The 18,089-nt window shown below is 32.5% G+C and overlaps 4 protein-coding genes and 1 long non-coding RNA gene across 7 annotated transcripts; 1 reads left to right on the top strand and 4 right to left on the bottom strand.

Annotated features, from left to right (window-relative positions):
• Positions 1-1,855: 1,855 nt before the first annotated feature.
• On the bottom strand, positions 1,856-5,501 carry LOC105644613 (Pectin lyase-like superfamily protein). 2 transcript variants are annotated; one of them, XM_020683404.3, is made up of 10 exons: positions 5,363-5,501; positions 4,568-4,746; positions 4,119-4,247; positions 3,831-4,001; positions 3,714-3,734; positions 3,387-3,594; positions 3,032-3,113; positions 2,788-2,896; positions 2,550-2,666; positions 1,856-2,447 (listed from the first exon to the last, which is right to left on the bottom strand). In XM_020683404.3, the coding sequence occupies exons 2-10, from the start codon at positions 4,739-4,741 to the stop codon at positions 2,100-2,102; spliced, it is 1,359 nt and encodes a 452-aa protein (XP_020539063.1). In that variant the 5' UTR covers positions 4,742-4,746; positions 5,363-5,501; the 3' UTR covers positions 1,856-2,099. The 2 variants fall into 2 exon arrangements, with proteins under 2 accessions (XP_020539063.1, XP_012085412.1); XM_012230022.4 differs by lacking the exon at positions 5,363-5,501 and having other exon boundaries at positions 4,568-4,905.
• LOC119371239 (uncharacterized) lies at positions 2,562-3,852 on the top strand. The gene is made up of 2 exons (XR_005178826.2): positions 2,562-2,690; positions 3,347-3,852. It is a non-coding gene; the product is annotated as an uncharacterized LOC119371239 (long non-coding RNA).
• Positions 5,435-7,580, bottom strand: LOC105644612 (PPR superfamily protein). The gene has a single exon (XM_012230021.4). It carries the CDS (start codon positions 7,436-7,438, stop codon positions 5,435-5,437), a length of 2,004 nt encoding a protein of 667 aa, XP_012085411.1. The 5' UTR covers positions 7,439-7,580.
• Positions 7,581-7,718: 138 nt separating this feature from the next.
• LOC105644611 (UDP-N-acetylglucosamine transferase subunit ALG14-like protein) lies at positions 7,719-10,134 on the bottom strand. 2 transcript variants are annotated; one of them, XM_012230017.4, is made up of 6 exons: positions 9,682-10,134; positions 9,113-9,301; positions 8,859-8,998; positions 8,441-8,584; positions 8,269-8,328; positions 7,719-8,161 (listed from the first exon to the last, which is right to left on the bottom strand). In XM_012230017.4, the coding sequence occupies exons 2-6, from the start codon at positions 9,273-9,275 to the stop codon at positions 7,985-7,987; spliced, it is 684 nt and encodes a 227-aa protein (XP_012085407.1). In that variant the 5' UTR covers positions 9,276-9,301; positions 9,682-10,134; the 3' UTR covers positions 7,719-7,984. The 2 variants fall into 2 exon arrangements, with proteins under 2 accessions (XP_012085407.1, XP_012085408.1); XM_012230018.4 differs by having other exon boundaries at positions 9,113-9,291.
• Positions 10,135-10,655: 521 nt separating this feature from the next.
• On the bottom strand, positions 10,656-13,232 carry LOC105644614 (Peptidase C15, pyroglutamyl peptidase I-like protein). The gene is made up of 5 exons (XM_012230023.4): positions 13,074-13,232; positions 12,190-12,508; positions 11,622-11,726; positions 11,359-11,406; positions 10,656-11,149 (listed from the first exon to the last, which is right to left on the bottom strand). Exons 2-5 carry the CDS (start codon positions 12,448-12,450, stop codon positions 10,910-10,912), a joined length of 654 nt encoding a protein of 217 aa, XP_012085413.1. The 5' UTR covers positions 12,451-12,508; positions 13,074-13,232; the 3' UTR covers positions 10,656-10,909.
• Positions 13,233-18,089: the final 4,857 nt, after the last annotated feature.

The following is an 18,089-nucleotide window of genomic DNA, read 5'->3' as shown; positions in this document are numbered from 1 at the left end:
GTTGTAAATATATATGTATATAGTTGAATGCATGTGAGTTTCGAGATGAAAAGAAAAGAAAAGAAAAGCATAGCATTTATCTAATGTCATGTGTGGATGTGGCAACATAGTAATATAGTTTATAGATGATGATTGATCTCCAACATTTTGTTTTTATTACAAACATCCTAAATTCATGGCCTTAAAAAGCCATCTAAGCAATGTCACGGATTGCTTTGAGCCCCCAAATCTTGCCTTTCTTAACTTTCTCTTTTCATTTTCTTTAATCTTCTAAATTTCTTTTTCTAAAGTCTCATTGACATCATTTGAGAGAGAGAGAGAGAGATAGAGATAGAGGCTTCTATTTTTTTTCATAATTGTTTAGTTGTTTCTTGCCCTATAATGCAAGTCATGTACATTTCTTGACAACCCACATTGCACAATCCAATTTTTATTTTATATAATATATATATATATATAGGTAAATAATTACTATATATGCACTGTGTATACACATGTTGAATTCTATTTGCAAGTTGGAATTCAGGCAATTGAATATTGGCACCCTTTTGTCGATTATCAGAAATGGGACCGTACTCAAGTACTAACTAAGAACATTATGGTAAAAAAAAAAAAAAAATATTAATATGTTAAAAATTGCATAATTATATGAAAATCCATCTTGCTAAATTGCTTATATAACCTAATAAAAATGTCCTAATCATGTCTTATTATCAATCGATTTGGCTTTTGTAGTTTTCTTCCTTTGTTTTTCTCTTTATATATATAAGTAAATGAAAAAACAAAAGATGCACATTTTTTCTAATTAGCTATTAGGTGGCAGCTTGTAGAGAATGCACATTGTCAAATATAATCAATCTTCTTTGGAATTGGTTATGTTGTTTTTGACCATAGCATTGAAACTAAAGACATCACATAACTACTACTTTTCACAAACTGAGAAACTGTGCTGCCTTCTTTGTATTCCTGTTTGGAATTTTCGATTTTGTCTCTCTCAATCTTTCCAATTCAATTTTCTCAAACAGAAAATTATGATAGAAAACAGCAAAAGACTATATATGATTGGAAACATTATTATTTTTTTAGATATCTTTTTCTTTTCTTCTCTCTTAAATTGTTTTCACTTTGAGATTTACAACTGTTCAATTCTGTTTGGCTGACAATAAAATTAATGCATTTAATAATGGATTTAATATAGAAATGGTCCTTAGTTGTCTTACTACCAGTCGTGTTTCTATTTGTCTCTATTCATGTTGAAAATCACTTAGGTTTAGCCATTTATTGCCGTCTCTGTTCTCTACCAAACACCAAAGATAAAAGTAGGGGCGACTAATTCTCAATTTTTAACCAATAACCAAATGAAACAGACTTAGTTCGGTTAGTTTTAGATAGTTGTTTTTAAAAATTCGGTTACTGACCGTTTTATCTATATAATTGTTTGGTTCTTAATTTTTAATTTGGTTATCATATATAACTAACTAAATTTAATTGAAGCCCATAATTATTAATTTGGTTCGAAATAACCGAATTCAAACCAAATTAATTTAATTCAATTTTAAATCGGTTGTTAAACTATTTGATTTCGGAGTTAAATAAACTAAAATCAAGCTAATTCAATTTGATTGAACAAATTCTCGACTCTAACAAAAATTGCTACAAGAATTATCTCCAATAACCAAAAGTCAAAAAATGGATCAGAGAATGACCATTTCAAGTGGTTTGGTGGTTGGGCTTAATTTGTAGTTTATTATGAAAAAAAATTTGGGTCCACATCCAAACTTTCTGGCCCAAGAGAACATGAATAGACATTGTAACACCCGCAGAGCTACGTACAACAGAGGAAGAACAAAAACAATTTAGTAAACAAAATAGTATAAACTTTATATTTTAACTGCACCCAAGGAATTATTAGATTCAGTGCAGTTTGTTTGTATAGCTACATATATCTTCCTATACATTCCCATAAAATTTAACTTGGACACCTCAATCCTCCTCTCCAAGAAATCTCTACTAGTAAACTACATTCCAATTTCCCATTTTAGTATATTGCTATATTAATTGCTATAATATGGTCATTTTGATTTCTTCAGGAAGCAGAGTCAGAGCTCAGTGTGAACAATAGCCTCACTGCTAGATTCTGCAAGCTCTGCGATTTCGGTCTCATCAGTAACATAATCTTGAGCAATTTCTGTCTGATCGACCATGCTAAAGTCTTTATCGTGAGAACTCAGGCAGTCTGCTGCAGGATGAACAATACCATACCCAAAGCCTTGCGCAGAGTTGCAGTAAGTCTCCGCTGTGCCATCTTTCTTCTCTAGGTTTATGTTACTCAGGACTATGTTACTACAAGGAACTGTGTCACTACAGGCAAATTTCATGGCCTCTGCGCTCTTCGTTGTGCCAGTAACATTCCGGTACATGATCTCACTTATTTTCACTGCTGATGTCTGAAATCATAATAATACTCAATTATAAGGATTTTAAAAATCCACATTAAATTGTAAAATTTTGGACATTGCAATATGAAATGAGAAATTAGATTAAACTACCTGGTTTTGGCAGGTTTTTGGAGAATCACAGTAGAATTGATCAATAATGATAGGATTTGCAACATCATCCATCCTTACATTTTCAAAACGTATCCCACGAACATAGCCATTGCCTCCCTGCAGCAGAATAACAATATCAATGTAAGCATATCCTATATCCTGCTTTGCTTTTTAATATGTGAGTGTTTGAAACAATTAATGACTTCCAATTGTAAATCAAATTTCATAGTTTTATTACCTGCCAAGTCTTAATTCTGAGACCATTGGTTGTCTCCTTGAGGAATGCAGTATCCAAGACTACTTTTGTGACTATGCCAGTGGAGTTGTCCTTCCCAAGACTTCCAATACTGAGTACAGAATTTTGTGCAATAAAAAAAATGTCAATAGGGAAAGTAAGAATTTCAGTTCTTTTTATTCTCTATTCCATGGGATAGAAGAATGATCAAATTGACTTCAATGAGTCACAAATCGTATTAGTATACCTGACTCCATGTCCTGGTCCACAATAAATATTCTTCATCTTGATAGCAGAGCTACCATTGACAATTGATATGCAGTCATCACCTGAATATCACATGTCATTTACTCATAATATCAGCACCCATGCAATAGCGCAAATCTTTTTCATACAGAAATTCGTAGATGCAGCGATTCTGTATGTACTTCTAATACTAGTGTCTTTTGTGTGTTTTTTCTTCCATGTCTTAAGCTCTATCTTCTATTTTGAAAACAAATGCTTATAAATGTAAAAAAATTTAGTTGGATATCCAATTTAGTGCTTATGTCTTGTACAACAGTAAATGAAAATCGAATGAGGACAGAAAGAGGTCCAAGTACCTGTTCCAATTTTGCAGTCTTGAAGAACAACATTAGTTGAGCCAGTAATATGAATTCCATCAGTGTTAGGACTGTCTTCAGGAGCCGAGACTAATACTTGGGATACTCGTACAGATGCAGACCGGGAAATCACAAAATTCATTTGTTGGCTATTTTGGATGGTAAGGCCTCTTACCTTCACAGATGAGCTTGAATCAATAGTTAATGCCTGCAAAAATCTCATCAGTTAAATCTCAAATGGTGCACATTTAGAAGTTTTAGTCCTAGATGCTTTGCATGTATGTTATCAGAGAAGTGGTCAAAAAATTCAAAGAAAAAGATCCTTACTGTTGGTGCTCCTCTGCAAGGCTGTGAAGAATAAAGAAAGAAAAACATGAGTTATTTCTTTTGTTGATTTGAAGCACTTGAGCACGTATAAGCAAAAGAGTAATTTAGATAAATTACATTTGATTTGTTCTTTTTGCAAGATGATGCCCACCATTTGCTGCCTGAGCCATCAATAACTCCATTCCCTTGGAAAATCACTGCTTGCAGTTTAGTAAAATCAAGCCATTGTCGTGGAAATTTTGGATCCCAGTTGTTAGGCTCATCAGGTGCCACTATTGTTCCATCTATCTGTATAGGCGTAATGAAAAGAAACATAGATATAGAAATGCTGCTAATAATACAGATAATAAGACCAACCAATGAAGAATCTACACAAATAATAACAGTTAGAATGATTTATAATACCTGGATAACCAACCTATCCGCACAAGGACCACTAAATCTTGTTGCATTAACTAAATAGCGACGTCCTGGAGGAACCAAAAAAACTGATTTTGTAGTACTACAGGCAGTCTTCCAAGCTTCAACAAAGGCCTGCAACAACATAATAGAAAACTTAAACACAAGAGATATAGTCGTACTTCATCCTTTAGAATGTCACGATATTTTCATTAGAAGTTAAATTTTGGAAGATACATGAAATTTCTGCGTGAGTATCAAGTCTAGTTTTACAGGTGATAAATTTAGTAAAAAAATCTAGCAGTAAGGTGTCATGCTAATGGTACAATGTTGACAGGCTATTATAGGACTTATGAGTTGTGACATTCAAATGCAGACTCAATAAATAAAGCTTATCAACAAAATGTGAAACACTAAAAACATTATGAGTCACTTTCAAGGATTCAAATATGCACCTTAGTGTCATCTGAAACTCCATCTCCAACTGCACCAAAGCTATCGACATTCACAAGAACCTTGCCACCACGTTCACTTGTCCATGAAGGGGTATCAAATAGTTGCACATCATCTTTTTCATCTATTTCAAAGCTTTTGAGTTCCTCAAGCAAGCCTATGTTGTCATACACCATGTTTCCTGCAACCCCATGAATCACGGTCAGCATACCAAGGAAGGAAATGATCAGTACTTTATCCATGATTTTGTTTGTCTGCTACTGATTTTGCATAAACACACACAAAGATTGGGTTACAATTTATATCTGCAGATTAGATTTGGAAATGAAGGGTTTTGTGGAGTATATGGCTTGGCTTAAAAGTGTATGAAGGAACAACATTTTCTACATGCCCACACTTAAAGTACAAGGGAAATTTTTTTTTTTTTTATGTTGTTTGCTTTACTCTTCAACCAGTTACACAGAAGTTAACCATTCAACGAGGAAAAAAGAAAGCCTCATGTTCACTCACCAAGAGAAAAGGATAAAATATTTTCTGCAAGAGAAAATGCTTTCCAGGAAATCTAATTTCTCTAAATTTTAGAATTTATTATCACGTGTATGTACAATATGTTGCAAAGAAATAGCACAAAATCCTAAGAAATATAAAGTGGTCAATTTCTTTATTAGACCTAACAGGCCGACACAAAAGGCATATCTTGTCTGTCCACTACATGCACACTATATATGCTTAAAGCAAAAGAAAACTTTCCATAACTGATCTATGAAGAAGATGTGGACTTCACAATAAGGGTTCACCTCATGCAAACAAAGTGGAAATTACTGAGTATCCATCTCTGATGGTTGGTTTGACCTGCAGAATTCTGATTCTTAATAGCAGCTATTCAAACCAATTAAACTGTGACCAATCTCTTTCGTCATCTTCCTTGCTATAGCAATCTCTTTAATCTGCATTGAGGCTTCAAATTCCCCAGTCTCAGAATAAAAGTTTGAGACTTGCAAATGAACTGCAAAATCTTCTGGATCAAGTCCCAGCAGTATTTTTGCCGCTCTTCTTCCCACAGTTTCATTCCTGTGGACCCTACAACTTCGCAACAATGAACTCCACATCACACAATCACCCCTTCCCGGTGTTTGTTCTAGCAATTCTTCAGCTTCATCCAGCAGACCTGCTCGGCCCAGCAGATCTACCATACATGAAAAATGATCCCTGTCCGGAGAAATCCCATGTAGAGATTCCATTGAATTGAAAACCAATCTTCCTTCTTCAACCAAACCAGAATGGCTGCACCCGGTTAACACACACAAGAAAGTAACCCTATCAGGTTTCAAACCCTTCCGGATCATGGCTTCAAGCATTTCGAGACATTGTTTTCCCAATCCATTCCAGGCAAACCCATTGATGATTGATGTGAAACAGAAGACATTTGGTAAAGGAATTTGTTCAAAAACCTTTTGCGAAAGTAGAACATGACCAGACCTCAAATATGCATCTATTAATGAACATGAAACAGAAACATCAGATTCATAACCTAGTTTTATGGCACAACAATGCACCAATCCGCAGCTTTCCAAGCTTACCAAAACTGACTCTGATAATGCTTTCAATACGGTGGAAAATGTTACCTCGTCAAGTCCAATTCCTTCGTCAACCATCAAACCAAACATCTCAAACACATCATCAACAATGCCACAGTGCAACAAAGAGGTCATTAAGGAATTACAACACTCCAACGATGTCATGGGAAGACTTTCATACGTGGATACTGCATTCTTAATGTCCCCGCATTTCCCATACATGTCAATCAATGCAGATTGTACATGAACACTCCCATTGTCAAAACCCATTTTTATTACACAACAGTGAATTTGCATTCCAAATAGCGCATTGCCAGTCTTACTAGACAGATTTAAGAACCCTACAAATGAACGAATTGACGGTTTCTTGCCCCAAAACTGCATAATGTACAATAATTCAAGAGCATCAAGAAATAAGCCATTATCTGCATATACTGACAACATTGAGTTCCATGATAGAACATCCTCCATTGGAATAGCTTGAAAAGATTTCTTTGCCTCACTTAAACACCCACATGCAGAATAAAAATCTACCAAAGCATTAGCAACAAAAATATTTGTGTCTACCCATCCAACCTTAATCACATGACCATGCAGCTGACTCCCTTCATCGAAAAACCTCTTGTTAGAACATCCGCGGATCAAATAACAAAAACTGAGCCCATTAAGCTCCACATTATCCAATTTTATTTCATTGTATAATCCTAATAACTCATCAAACAGACCTAATTCGCAAAATCCACGCAAAACCAAATTCCACGTGGCTAAATTTCTCTCAGGCAATTCATCAAACAACTTCAAAGCTAAATCAATAAGTCCCAAACGCATATAGAGACCAACAAGTGAACTACCAATATACAAATTGAAACCAAACCCCAGTTTAATAGCTCTGCAATGAACTTGAATTCCTTCCCTGAAAAACCCAGAATTACTACAGATACTCAAAACAGAAGAAAATGTGGATGCGCTTTCAACAATTCTTTCTGAAACCATTTCACTGTAAAGATAAAGTGCCTGTTTAGGGTTTCCATATTTACCATACCCAAAAATCATCAAGTTACACGTAACAACGTCACGCATAAGCATTTGATCGAATAGCTTGTGAGCCGCATCTAAGCGCCCAGATTTGATCAAGTTATCAACAACCCTGTTTTTGCTGTAAATGTAGTCACGAGGATTGGGTTCACAGTAGGAATCCAACAGCAGTGCACTGCTCGACCATGACGATATGGGCAGGTATTTTGGTGTTAACGTTTTTATTGTACGGACAAGAGGCAGTAATTTGGTGCTTTGCATGGGTCATGAACCTCTAGCAGAAGAACTGTTGGAAACTTAAACCCTAATTTCAAATTTCCGTTCAGTTGCAGATTTTTGCTCAGCTGGGACAAGGACTAGACAGAACCAATTGGGATTTGACTTTTTTTGGAATATTCCAGAGATAATACAGTGGCTTAAAACACAGCAATAGACATTAGACAATGAACGTAACAAACTTCGCTATCGAGGCAATTGATCTCTATAATATACATTTATGATTCTGAATTCTGTCACCATATTCTTTTTCTGCCAACATCAATTTAGAGAAACGAAAATAACCATTCATATAAATTTACATTGATGGGAGTTAAAATTCAATCCATCTGTTAAGTGTTTAAACAACAAATTTATGCAATAATCATAACTTTATGGCAATTATTCTCCCTTTCTCTATCTCCTGGGCATTAACAGTGGATAAAATGATTGGGCTTATCATGCGTGACTGGAGTTTGGGAACATGAATAGAAACCATTCAAAACTATGACTTGAAAATTGTAAATTAAATTGAGAAAACGCGGAGGTGGACTACATGAGACGACCAACATGCTGAGCTCGAGGATATTTTCGCTGTAGTTGAGGCCATTGCACGACAAATTGATCAGCTATCCGCAACTTGTAGAGAAGCAAACCACTTAAAGATAATCTTTTTACTCTTGCTATACTCTCAACATAAAAAATAGATGACCACCTAATTCCTACCACCTGTAGACAAAGCAGAATTGCTAAATGATTGAAACTAGCTCCATCTTAAAGAAACACATTGCAAAGTGTAAAGAATAAGAGCAGGGCTGAAATAAAAGATATTTAACCTTGAATAAAAATGCAATGATGCAAAGAGGCACGCAAGTTCCAGGGCCATTGCAAAGAATCTAAAATTTTTAAAAGAAAAACGGTTAGCACAAGCGGAACTAAGAATTTTCTCAGTTAACAAGAATAAATTTAAGACAAACTGAGAAGTAAACGAAGACATTGTAATTATACCACTTGAGGTCTGATTTTAATCATTAGACACAGAGCATGAGCTACAGCTATTAAAGTTGTCCCGATGGAAGTTATATACGACTGACCAACTTCCCGGCTTCTGTAGATCTGCATAAACTTTGCAGAGACCACCTTGTCCCCAGTCTGCAGTATAAATCCATTCAAAATTGAATAAGCTAGAAATAACAACAAAAATGTAACATCAATTTGACTCTCAATGACAATTGGAAAATCTGCACAATGGCAATGGAATCACAGAAAGAAACAGTTGAGACCATTCCACAGCGAAAATTCTTCATTTCAAAAGAAAAATCAATCTCCTTTTTGTCAACGGCGACATTACAAAAACAAACAACAACCAAAGGTTTTGCAAAGAAAAAAAAAAAAAAGGTTAAATAAAGCTTAACAATTTATCTACCGTATCAATTAATGAGTCCTCCAAGACCCGAGCTTTTTGGAGACTCATATTATCAGTGGCAGCAGCAATATAAAATCTAGGTGTAAACCAATCCTTCTGCAACACAGACAGCACATTAATCATCTCCGCAGTGTGTCCCCCTACAACAACAACAAAAATACCATACCACTCCAAATTCATAAGAATTATAGCTACAAAAATCAGCAAATTAATTACAAATCCATGAGAAATATGATTTTATCTCGTGAACTCACCGGAGCCCAAAACAATCAAAGTACTCATTGGCTTTGGGGATTTAGGGCGCAACGGTTTGCCACTTCGATAAATGACATAGAAAATTCGAACCATTGCAATAAAAACAAGGCTAATTATGATATTTGTAGAAATGGGACAGCAACTTTCATCTTTGCTCTCCATTAGCTGAATGTAGAACCTGCAAAATACTTGTGTAAGAAAAGGGGTTAATTACAATTTGTCCTTTGAGAATCAAAACAAATTCCATTTCCCAGCATAATGATTAGAACATTTATCTATGGGGAAAAAACAAACTTATGATCTTAATAAACCAATCTTCATTTTTTCTTTAATAGCCGCATTTCTCCTCTTATACTCCAGAGTTTCGCAAAAGAAAAATTTTAAGAATTTTCAAAATAATTTTTTTTTAACCAATAGCAAAATTAAAAAAAAAAAAAAAAAAACATCTGTATTTTGGGGAAATTCAAGTAACAAAAATCGTTTTGCCTTTTAGTTCAAGATGCTAACCCATTGTCTAATAGTGAGGAAACCGAAATTAATTCAATTAAGGTGAAAAGAGAAAACTCACAGTGAGAGAGAGTGGATGTGAAAGATAAAGAAGCGTTCTTAGATAGTGGAGAGATGAGAACTACAATAAAGCCACCGCTCGCACATCGGCGATGTCAAAATTAGAAATTTTCCAATCAAAAACCCTAAATTTATTTCAAAATTCCCATTTCTTAAATTAAGCACATCAGCTACCATTTGCACATCCCTGTCGCACCTCCGCCACCACCACCTACAACTCTGAGTTGCAAACGTCAAAGGCTGGGTATTTTCGAACAGACAGCTTTTCGGAACAGCTCTAACGAGGAAAGCATTGAGGGATACCAACGACAGAATCATCAGGCTTATTCATGGTTTGATTCTGTCGTTCCGTTCACATTTTATTGAGGTCCCGGTCGTTCGCAGCGCATATCGTATTTGAATTTGCCAAACCACAATAGGGAACAGGCTGGTATGTCGTTTTATTCAGGTCGCGTATTCAAGTGACGTCGTACTTTGAGAATAAAGAACAACCAGATTAAACCACTTTTATATTATGACAATACTGATTGAATTGTGTATAATTTAAATATTTTAATTTGAAGCACGGTTAGTCTTTTTTTTATGAATTTTTTTAATTTTTTAAAAAGAATTTTAGTTTGATTTATAGTAAACTATTACAACTCCCAATATTACAAACCCAAAATGTAAAAAAGTTGACAGAGGTAACTAAAATAGAGAATAAATAACACAAGTTATTTTCTGGTCATATGAACATATATATAATTTTTTTTTTTTTTAACAAAAAAATTTAAAACTTATTAATGACAAGCTTATCCTTCAAACAAATGAAAGACAAAACTCATGCCTCAAAAGGGAGTCTCATGCTTCAAGGAAACTCTATGTTTATCCCACCTTGAGGCCATTTTGACATTTCACCCATTCTAACTACTAAAAAAAAAGGGAGAGAGAGAGAAGAAGAAGAAGAAGAAGAAGAAGAAGAAGAAGAAGCATCCAACAAGGCTAAAATGATAAGATGTGAAACTGATAACAACCATCGACCTCATTATCCATCAGCACAAACAGATTGACTAGATCCACATACAATGGATTTTCACCTTAAATATAAAGGGCACACAGGAGTTCTAAAGTACAATTCGTGTTTCGTTTCTTTTGTTCTTTTTATTCAAGATAGCAATCCAGTTGATGAACATGTACAAGCACCGTGGACCATGGATACAGAAAAAATTAAAGATAGATATCAATATATATTAACACGTTATGGCAATAGCCTCTAAAAGTGAGGCTGCAAATTGCATTTGAGTTTCTTCATCAATTCTTGAAAAGGGAGGAACGTGAACAAAAAGAGATTTGTGACCTTTCCTTTCTGCAAACCGAAGAGAGTGATAATAGACATAGTTGCATACAAAGCGGCCAGCATCATCTGATATTGCCACATCAAAGCCTTTCCTCTTCAAGAGAATTAATATTGCATCAACCGAGCAACAAGTCTTCACAAACAAATACAATGAAAAGTCAAGACACATATGTAGAGCAAAATTAACACATAAACTGATTGCAGTAAATAATTCTAGATGAACCTTAATTTTCAAGCATATTTAAATCACTTAAGTTCCTCAATTTATGCATGACTGCAAGCATTATCAGTAGGCTAGCTACGCATCATCCAACAATAATTTTCAAATGTAAATTAAATTACCTCCCTTGTGCAGGAAATTCCTCCATCCCCAGAGAGTATCGGATGTTGCTGGAAAGGCAAAACAAAAATGAGAACCCAAAAAAGAATGAAGGCAATGTGATCTGTATAATGTAAAATTTTATGGTACGGGGTGCTAAAATTAAGTCACCATTTAAAAAAGCTTTTAACTTCCCCCTTCTAGATCAAATGAACAGGAGAGAAAATCTGGCCCTGCAGTATAAAAATAAAAGGAACGATCTCTTAAAATGGGCCAGCAGATTCACCTGAGGTTGCCATCCTAGCTCATCTGGACAACGGAAGGTGGCCTCATTAACTGCCAGTCGCTCGATGGCAAATCTCAATGCCCCATTATTCACCCCTAAGTGAAGCTGCAGAAGCAACAAAGATGAAGTACTTTAAATCGATCACCAAGGATATGATCAGTAAGGGTATGCAAAGCTGATGAATAGTTAATAAATAATTGTTTAAATATCATACAAATGCAGCAAGGAAAAGTCTTTATTTTACAGAAGAGTAACATGAAAAAAAAGGCATGAAATAGTTTTGATTGCTCAGCTTAAAAGTTGTGATGTTGTATTTCATTACAACCACTAAAATCCCAAGTTATGCGTCAAAAAACCCCAACTTTTCTCTCTACCAACTTATCTGTACCAACTTATCTGCTAAGTATTTCGTTTAAATAGTCATGTTGAATGACACAATTCATGCAGCAATTGGGAATCCAAAAGCATCTCAGTACTAGGAAGAATATGCATGCACTAAGAAAACCGACCAAATTACAAAAATTATATGCAACACGTAGACACAAAGCTGCATAATTTTGAAACTGACCCATACAACTTGTTCATTGTTGCCAGCATTTGTAGCTGCGGTGCCTGATTCCAAGACTTTGTAAAGCAAGGGACGAGCACCATCTCCAGCAGTCTCAAGAACAGTGCAACTTCCAAGAGTAACCCCAGCAGGCAAACCTCTCTTTTCAACAAAACCCTTCAAATTGTTAACTATTATCTCTGTGGGATTCTCAGGTACTCCTTGAAACTTCTTAAATCCAGTAACATGGATCACTACACTATTTAACCCTTCAGATCCCATATTCTCCCTGTTTCGAACACTAATACAGTTCCCAATTTTCTATAATTACAATTGAATCCTGTGCAATCCAAAAAAATAAAAAATAAAAAACCCTTCATGCTCAGGTTTAAGTTTAACCAAGCCAACTTTTATTTACAATATAACAAAATTAAAGTAGATATTGATCCAAAAACTTTACTATTACCACAAATAGTTTCTTCCAGCTAAAAATATATCTTTAAGGTGTTTTGAATTGTCAATAAAGAAATACTATATAAAACTACTTGACACAGAAATCCCAAAACATTTCCGCTAAAATTTAGTTTACCCACCTGAATTTTCTAAAGAACCATGCATATCCAATTGTGTATCACGATTTAACAACTAAAATAAATTTTAAAAGCCATAATAAACCAAATACAAATAGTTGCAGAGAATCAAGTACTAGTAACCTAGACCAACCGACCCAATAGAGAATATTCAACTCCTTAACGAATTGTAATGCTGAAAGAATGTATTCATAGTTTTGACTGTTTTCCAGTTTCCAGTGCTTCATAAACTAGAAAAAGACATAACAAAGCAATCAAAGAAACCGTAAAATCAGAAATATTTAGAACAGAAGTAAAATAGAAAGAGGAAGTGACCTCTAAACTCAAAGATGAATTGCCGCATCGGGCTTCTAAAATCGAGATTTGCCGTTTTAATGGAAAGAAGAAACAAGAAGAAGACGAGTTTTACTTTTGCAGCTGCTTCTTGCCTTCCATTGGTTGAATAATTAAAGAGGCTCTCGCATTTTATATTTATCATAATTGTGTCATAGCTTTTGTTTGTTTCCAAGATTATTATCATTAATTGAAAAATAAGCTTTCGTGTCTCTTATTTTATACGTTTTCAACCGTTAAAATAAGACTGCTGTTTGCTCGTGGTGATCCTCAATAATGGCACTTAAATTGACAAACATAACCAAAAGTGTGATAATAGGAATAATATATACAGGAATTTATATAGAGAATGAAAGTGTGAAATGAGATTTGATTAATTGATGAGGAAAAAAAAAATGCAATGTCCTAGATTGCATTAATAATCCACCTTATTAATGCTTTGTGTAGGGTTATTAAATGGTGAAAAAGGCAGATTTGAAATTCAAATCGTAATTCTCTCTTCTCCATAAAAAAATCTATCAATTTTGAGCGATGGCAAAACCAATATTTCACATAAAATAATTTAGATGCTATAATACAGGATCACCATGAGTTAGGAATCATTACCGTTAAAGTAAATTATTAATACTATGCCGATTTTGTGGTAAAATATTTATACCAAAAACCTGTATATAGAAATCCTAGCCTTCTATCTGTGACTCTCTCTTCTTTTTGTCTTCTAGATTTTATTTCGAAACCACCGTTTCGATCCTCACTATTTTTTTCTTTATTTTATTTAGTTTTCTTTTTAATAATTTTCAAACTTTAATCGTTTGAAACAAAATTTGAATTTAGTTTCTCAAATTTGTAGTAGTTTATAGATCTAAGTGTTTTTGGTTCCCTCTTATTAGGGTTATTAATTTCATAGAGTTGTTCCTCATTATTAAGTCATGGATCTTTTATTTCTCTAGCAGTTTGAAATACAAGATAGATTGTTGCTTACTTGTAGTTGTAGACTTTAGATTTTCAAGTTCGGATAAATTTTTTTTACCAATGGAGTGGAGCTTGGAAGTGCAGTGTGTTCCTCCATTAAAGTTTGTTATATTCAACTTTTGTGAGTGTCTGTTGTAATAAGTTTTCAGAACAATATTGTGGAAGGTTTTTTTGATCATCCTATTTGAAAATGAGCCAGTTTTTACTCGGAAGATTAATCTCTTATGCGAGATCAACAACATCTCCAAACAGAAGATTTCAATTTTTTATATTTTTGTTTTTTATTCTTATAGGAATATAATTTTCTATATTTTCATTTCTTATCCCTATAGAAATATTGCGATGTACTTAACTTATATTCATTATTAAGTTCAAAAAAAAAAAAACATACTATGCGAATATTGTAGAAGAGCGGAGAGTAAATTGTTTTGAATTTGAGTTCAATCTACTACTGAAAGATACAACCATGCTACACTTGTTGTACTGTCTATAATATTATTCCGGGATCCATTAGGACTTATCATGAATAAAAAAAATGACTTGACATTACTTTACTCTTAAAAAGAAGGTAACAATAAAAAATTAGTAATACTCTTAATGATTAATGAGCATATGATTTGGTTGTTATTGCCATTATTCATGTGATTAGGATAAAGACTACAAAACATCATTCCAATTATATACTTTCACAATGAATTCATAATCTTAAAAATATATGGTAATTAGTTCAGCTTTAATTGTAATGAAGACAATAAATTATTGTAAAATATAAACAATTAATATTTGAATTTTGATGAATTGTATTTATGTGTCTCGCAATTATTCCAATAAAATTTAAAAAGTAATTTATAATAAATAATTAAACAGGAAACTTGTTAATAACTAGACATACTTTTCCATTTGATTCTATAACAAAAATTATAGATATAATTTATTATGCCAACAATATTAATGACTGCCTTCATTCATTTTTATTTGTCATTTAAGATTTTTTATAGTAATTAAGGAAAAATTAAATCCCTCAAATTATAATAAAATACTTTTTAATTGATTAAGTCACTATTTATCTCACTTAATTACTTAAATCTCAATAAATTTTTATGCATGAATTTGTCACTAAAACTAACAGATAGAGAGAAAAAAAAAGTTATGCATAAATTTAACCCTGAACTTTAGCTGATTATTCTTGTAACCCTTTCAACTTTACGAGGGTTCAAATATAACTTTACACTTTCGCAGTTCAATAATAACTATGTTCCTCACCAAACTGAAATATCTTTGCAGGGTGTAATCATGACACTACACTTTCTTATTTTATTTTAGCAAGGTGCATAATTATTATTGAAATGTGAAAGTACAGGGTCATGATGGGTTCTCTGCAAAGTTTAAGGGCCACAAAGATAACCAATGAAAATATATGGTCAAATTTATGCATTAAGGAAAAAAAAAGGTAAAATATTGTGTATAGTAGAAACAAATGGAGTTTTTTTTTTTTTCTTAATCTATGTGACAATAGATACGAGCATATCTTGAGTAAAACCGACTAAAACCGCGAGGTATTCATAGGCTTTAATGTATATTATGGTCTTAGCTCAGTTCGGATTAAATCAGGTCTATTGCAGCCCCAAATTAGATTCGGGCTCAAAGAGATCGTCTAAATTTGATATTTTGTTGGAATTTTAATAATTAAGAAAATGATTGAAACACGTTGATTTTCTAAAAATGCATAGTAGAATGTCTAAATTGTCCTTCTTAAAATTAAAAATTCTCTATTTAATTTTACTACAAAATTAATGCTAATTTTATCTCATATTAAAGCATCAGCATTAGAGCAGTACTTCCATCTTATTTTTTTTATGCCTTGATATAATAAAACACTTTTAGTCGTGTGTGTAGTCAAAATTTTAATTTAAATACAATTAAAGTAATGATAAAAAAAGAGAAAAATAAATGTAAAAAATAAAAATAAAATTACACCTAATAAATATGAGTGAAATGAAAAAAAAAATTATATTATCAAAATCCTAAATGAGTATTTAAAGTGAAACAAAATAAAATATTGATTTGTTGCTATTAAGATGAAACGGAAAGAGTATTTGTTTTGATAAACCGGGCGTTAAACCTACATAAAAAAGACTAATTAATGTCTTACTCAATGATCGCTACATTACGAAACTTCAACTTAAGTTAGAAAATTTATTAGATATAACCTTTCTCCTTGAAGAGAAGTGGAAAATTTGCTCTCCTTCTAAATAAGGTAGCTTCGTGTACCGATGAAAGAGATATGTGGTTTCATAACACTCCTGTTATCCATGCAACGACTATTCTATACGTCGACTATTAATTTGTTGCTATATGCGATATAAGCTTGATGCGGCGTAAGTAAGATTAGGTTTAGCTTAATGTACTAAGGACACATGTGCTATAATCAAATGTATATATATATATATATATATATATATATATATATATATATATATAACTCCTGTTATCCATTTAACAAGATGACTATTCTATACGTCGACTGTTAATTTGTTGCTATATGCGATATAAGCTTGATGCGGCGGAAGTAAGATTAGGTTTAGCTTAATGTACTTAGGACACATGTGCTATAAATCAAATGTATATATATATATATAGCTTAATGTACTAAGGACACATGTGCTATAATCAAATATATATATATATATATATATGTATATAACTCCTGTTATCCATTTAACGAGATGACTATTCTATACGTCGACTATTAATTTGTTGCTATATGCGATATAAGCTTGATGCGGCGGAAGTAAGATTAGGTTTAGCTTAATGTACTTAGGACACATGTGCTATAAATCAAATGTATGTATATATATATATATATATATATATATATATAACTCCTGTTATCCATGCAACGAGATGACTATTCTATACGTCGACTATTAATTTGTTGCTATATGCGATATAAGCTTGATGCGGTGTAAATAAGATTAGGTTTAGCTTAATGTACTAAGGACACATGTGCTATAAACCAAATGTATATATATATATATATATATATATATATATATATATATATATATATATATATATATATATATATATATATATATATATAAACCTCTCTAATCCCTTAATTTGGAGGGTTGAGATGAGAGTTTTATGAGATTATTAAACACTCAAATTGTTCTTTTAAAACCTTCCCCTTTCTCATTATCCTTTTCAAACTACTTAGAAATGTTACCCTTCTTTACCTTACCATAAAACCCTTCAAATACCCTCCATCTAAATGAATCCCTAAGAGTTTTGCATGAAAATTAAAAAAAATAATTAAATCATCTAAATATTGTTGTAAAATATTTATAATTTAATTAAATTACTATTTATCTTACATAATTATTTCAATCTCAATAATCTTTGTATATTAATTTACAATTGAAATTGAAATTAAAAGAGAGAAAGGATAAGGTGAAATTTAAGAAATTATAGAATATAGTTATTACTGAATATAAAGCTAAAAATTGAAAAAATCAATTCATACTTTTAATCTTTTCAAATGACAAATAACTTTAGTTAAAATAATTTCTAGAAACGATAAAAAAATAAAGAAAATCAGCAAATGGTAAGATGAGAAAATTATAAATATAATTTTGTTGATTTATGCATCTATAAGTGATATAATAGCCTGAAAATACAATTTGATCCTTAAATAATATTATAATTAACACTTTAATTTCTCTATTATTAAAAAATTATTTCTCGTTCGTCGAGAAATTATTATGACGTTTTAATATTTGTTTAATTCACTGTGGATTTCTTCATTAGAAAAATAACACTTTAATCTAAAATATAGTATTATTCCGTCAAATTTATATTTAATTAACGGTAAAGTGCTGAATTTTTTAAACAATAAGTAAGTGAAAATATTAATTAAAATATAATTTCAGGATCGAAATGTATTATAGCTAGAAATTAATAGACGACGGCTGCTGTTTTACGAACCACCTTAATCGACGCGTGAAGAATTTATCTCGTCTCGCA

This window comes from Jatropha curcas, chromosome 3 (genome assembly GCF_041381405.1).
Source record: "Jatropha curcas cultivar XTBG-Jc1 chromosome 3, XTBG_Jcur_1.0, whole genome shotgun sequence".
NCBI lineage: Eukaryota > Viridiplantae > Streptophyta > Magnoliopsida > Malpighiales > Euphorbiaceae > Jatropha > Jatropha curcas.
Note: the sequence above shows the minus strand (reverse complement) of the source record. Positions and strands in the feature narration are given on the sequence as shown.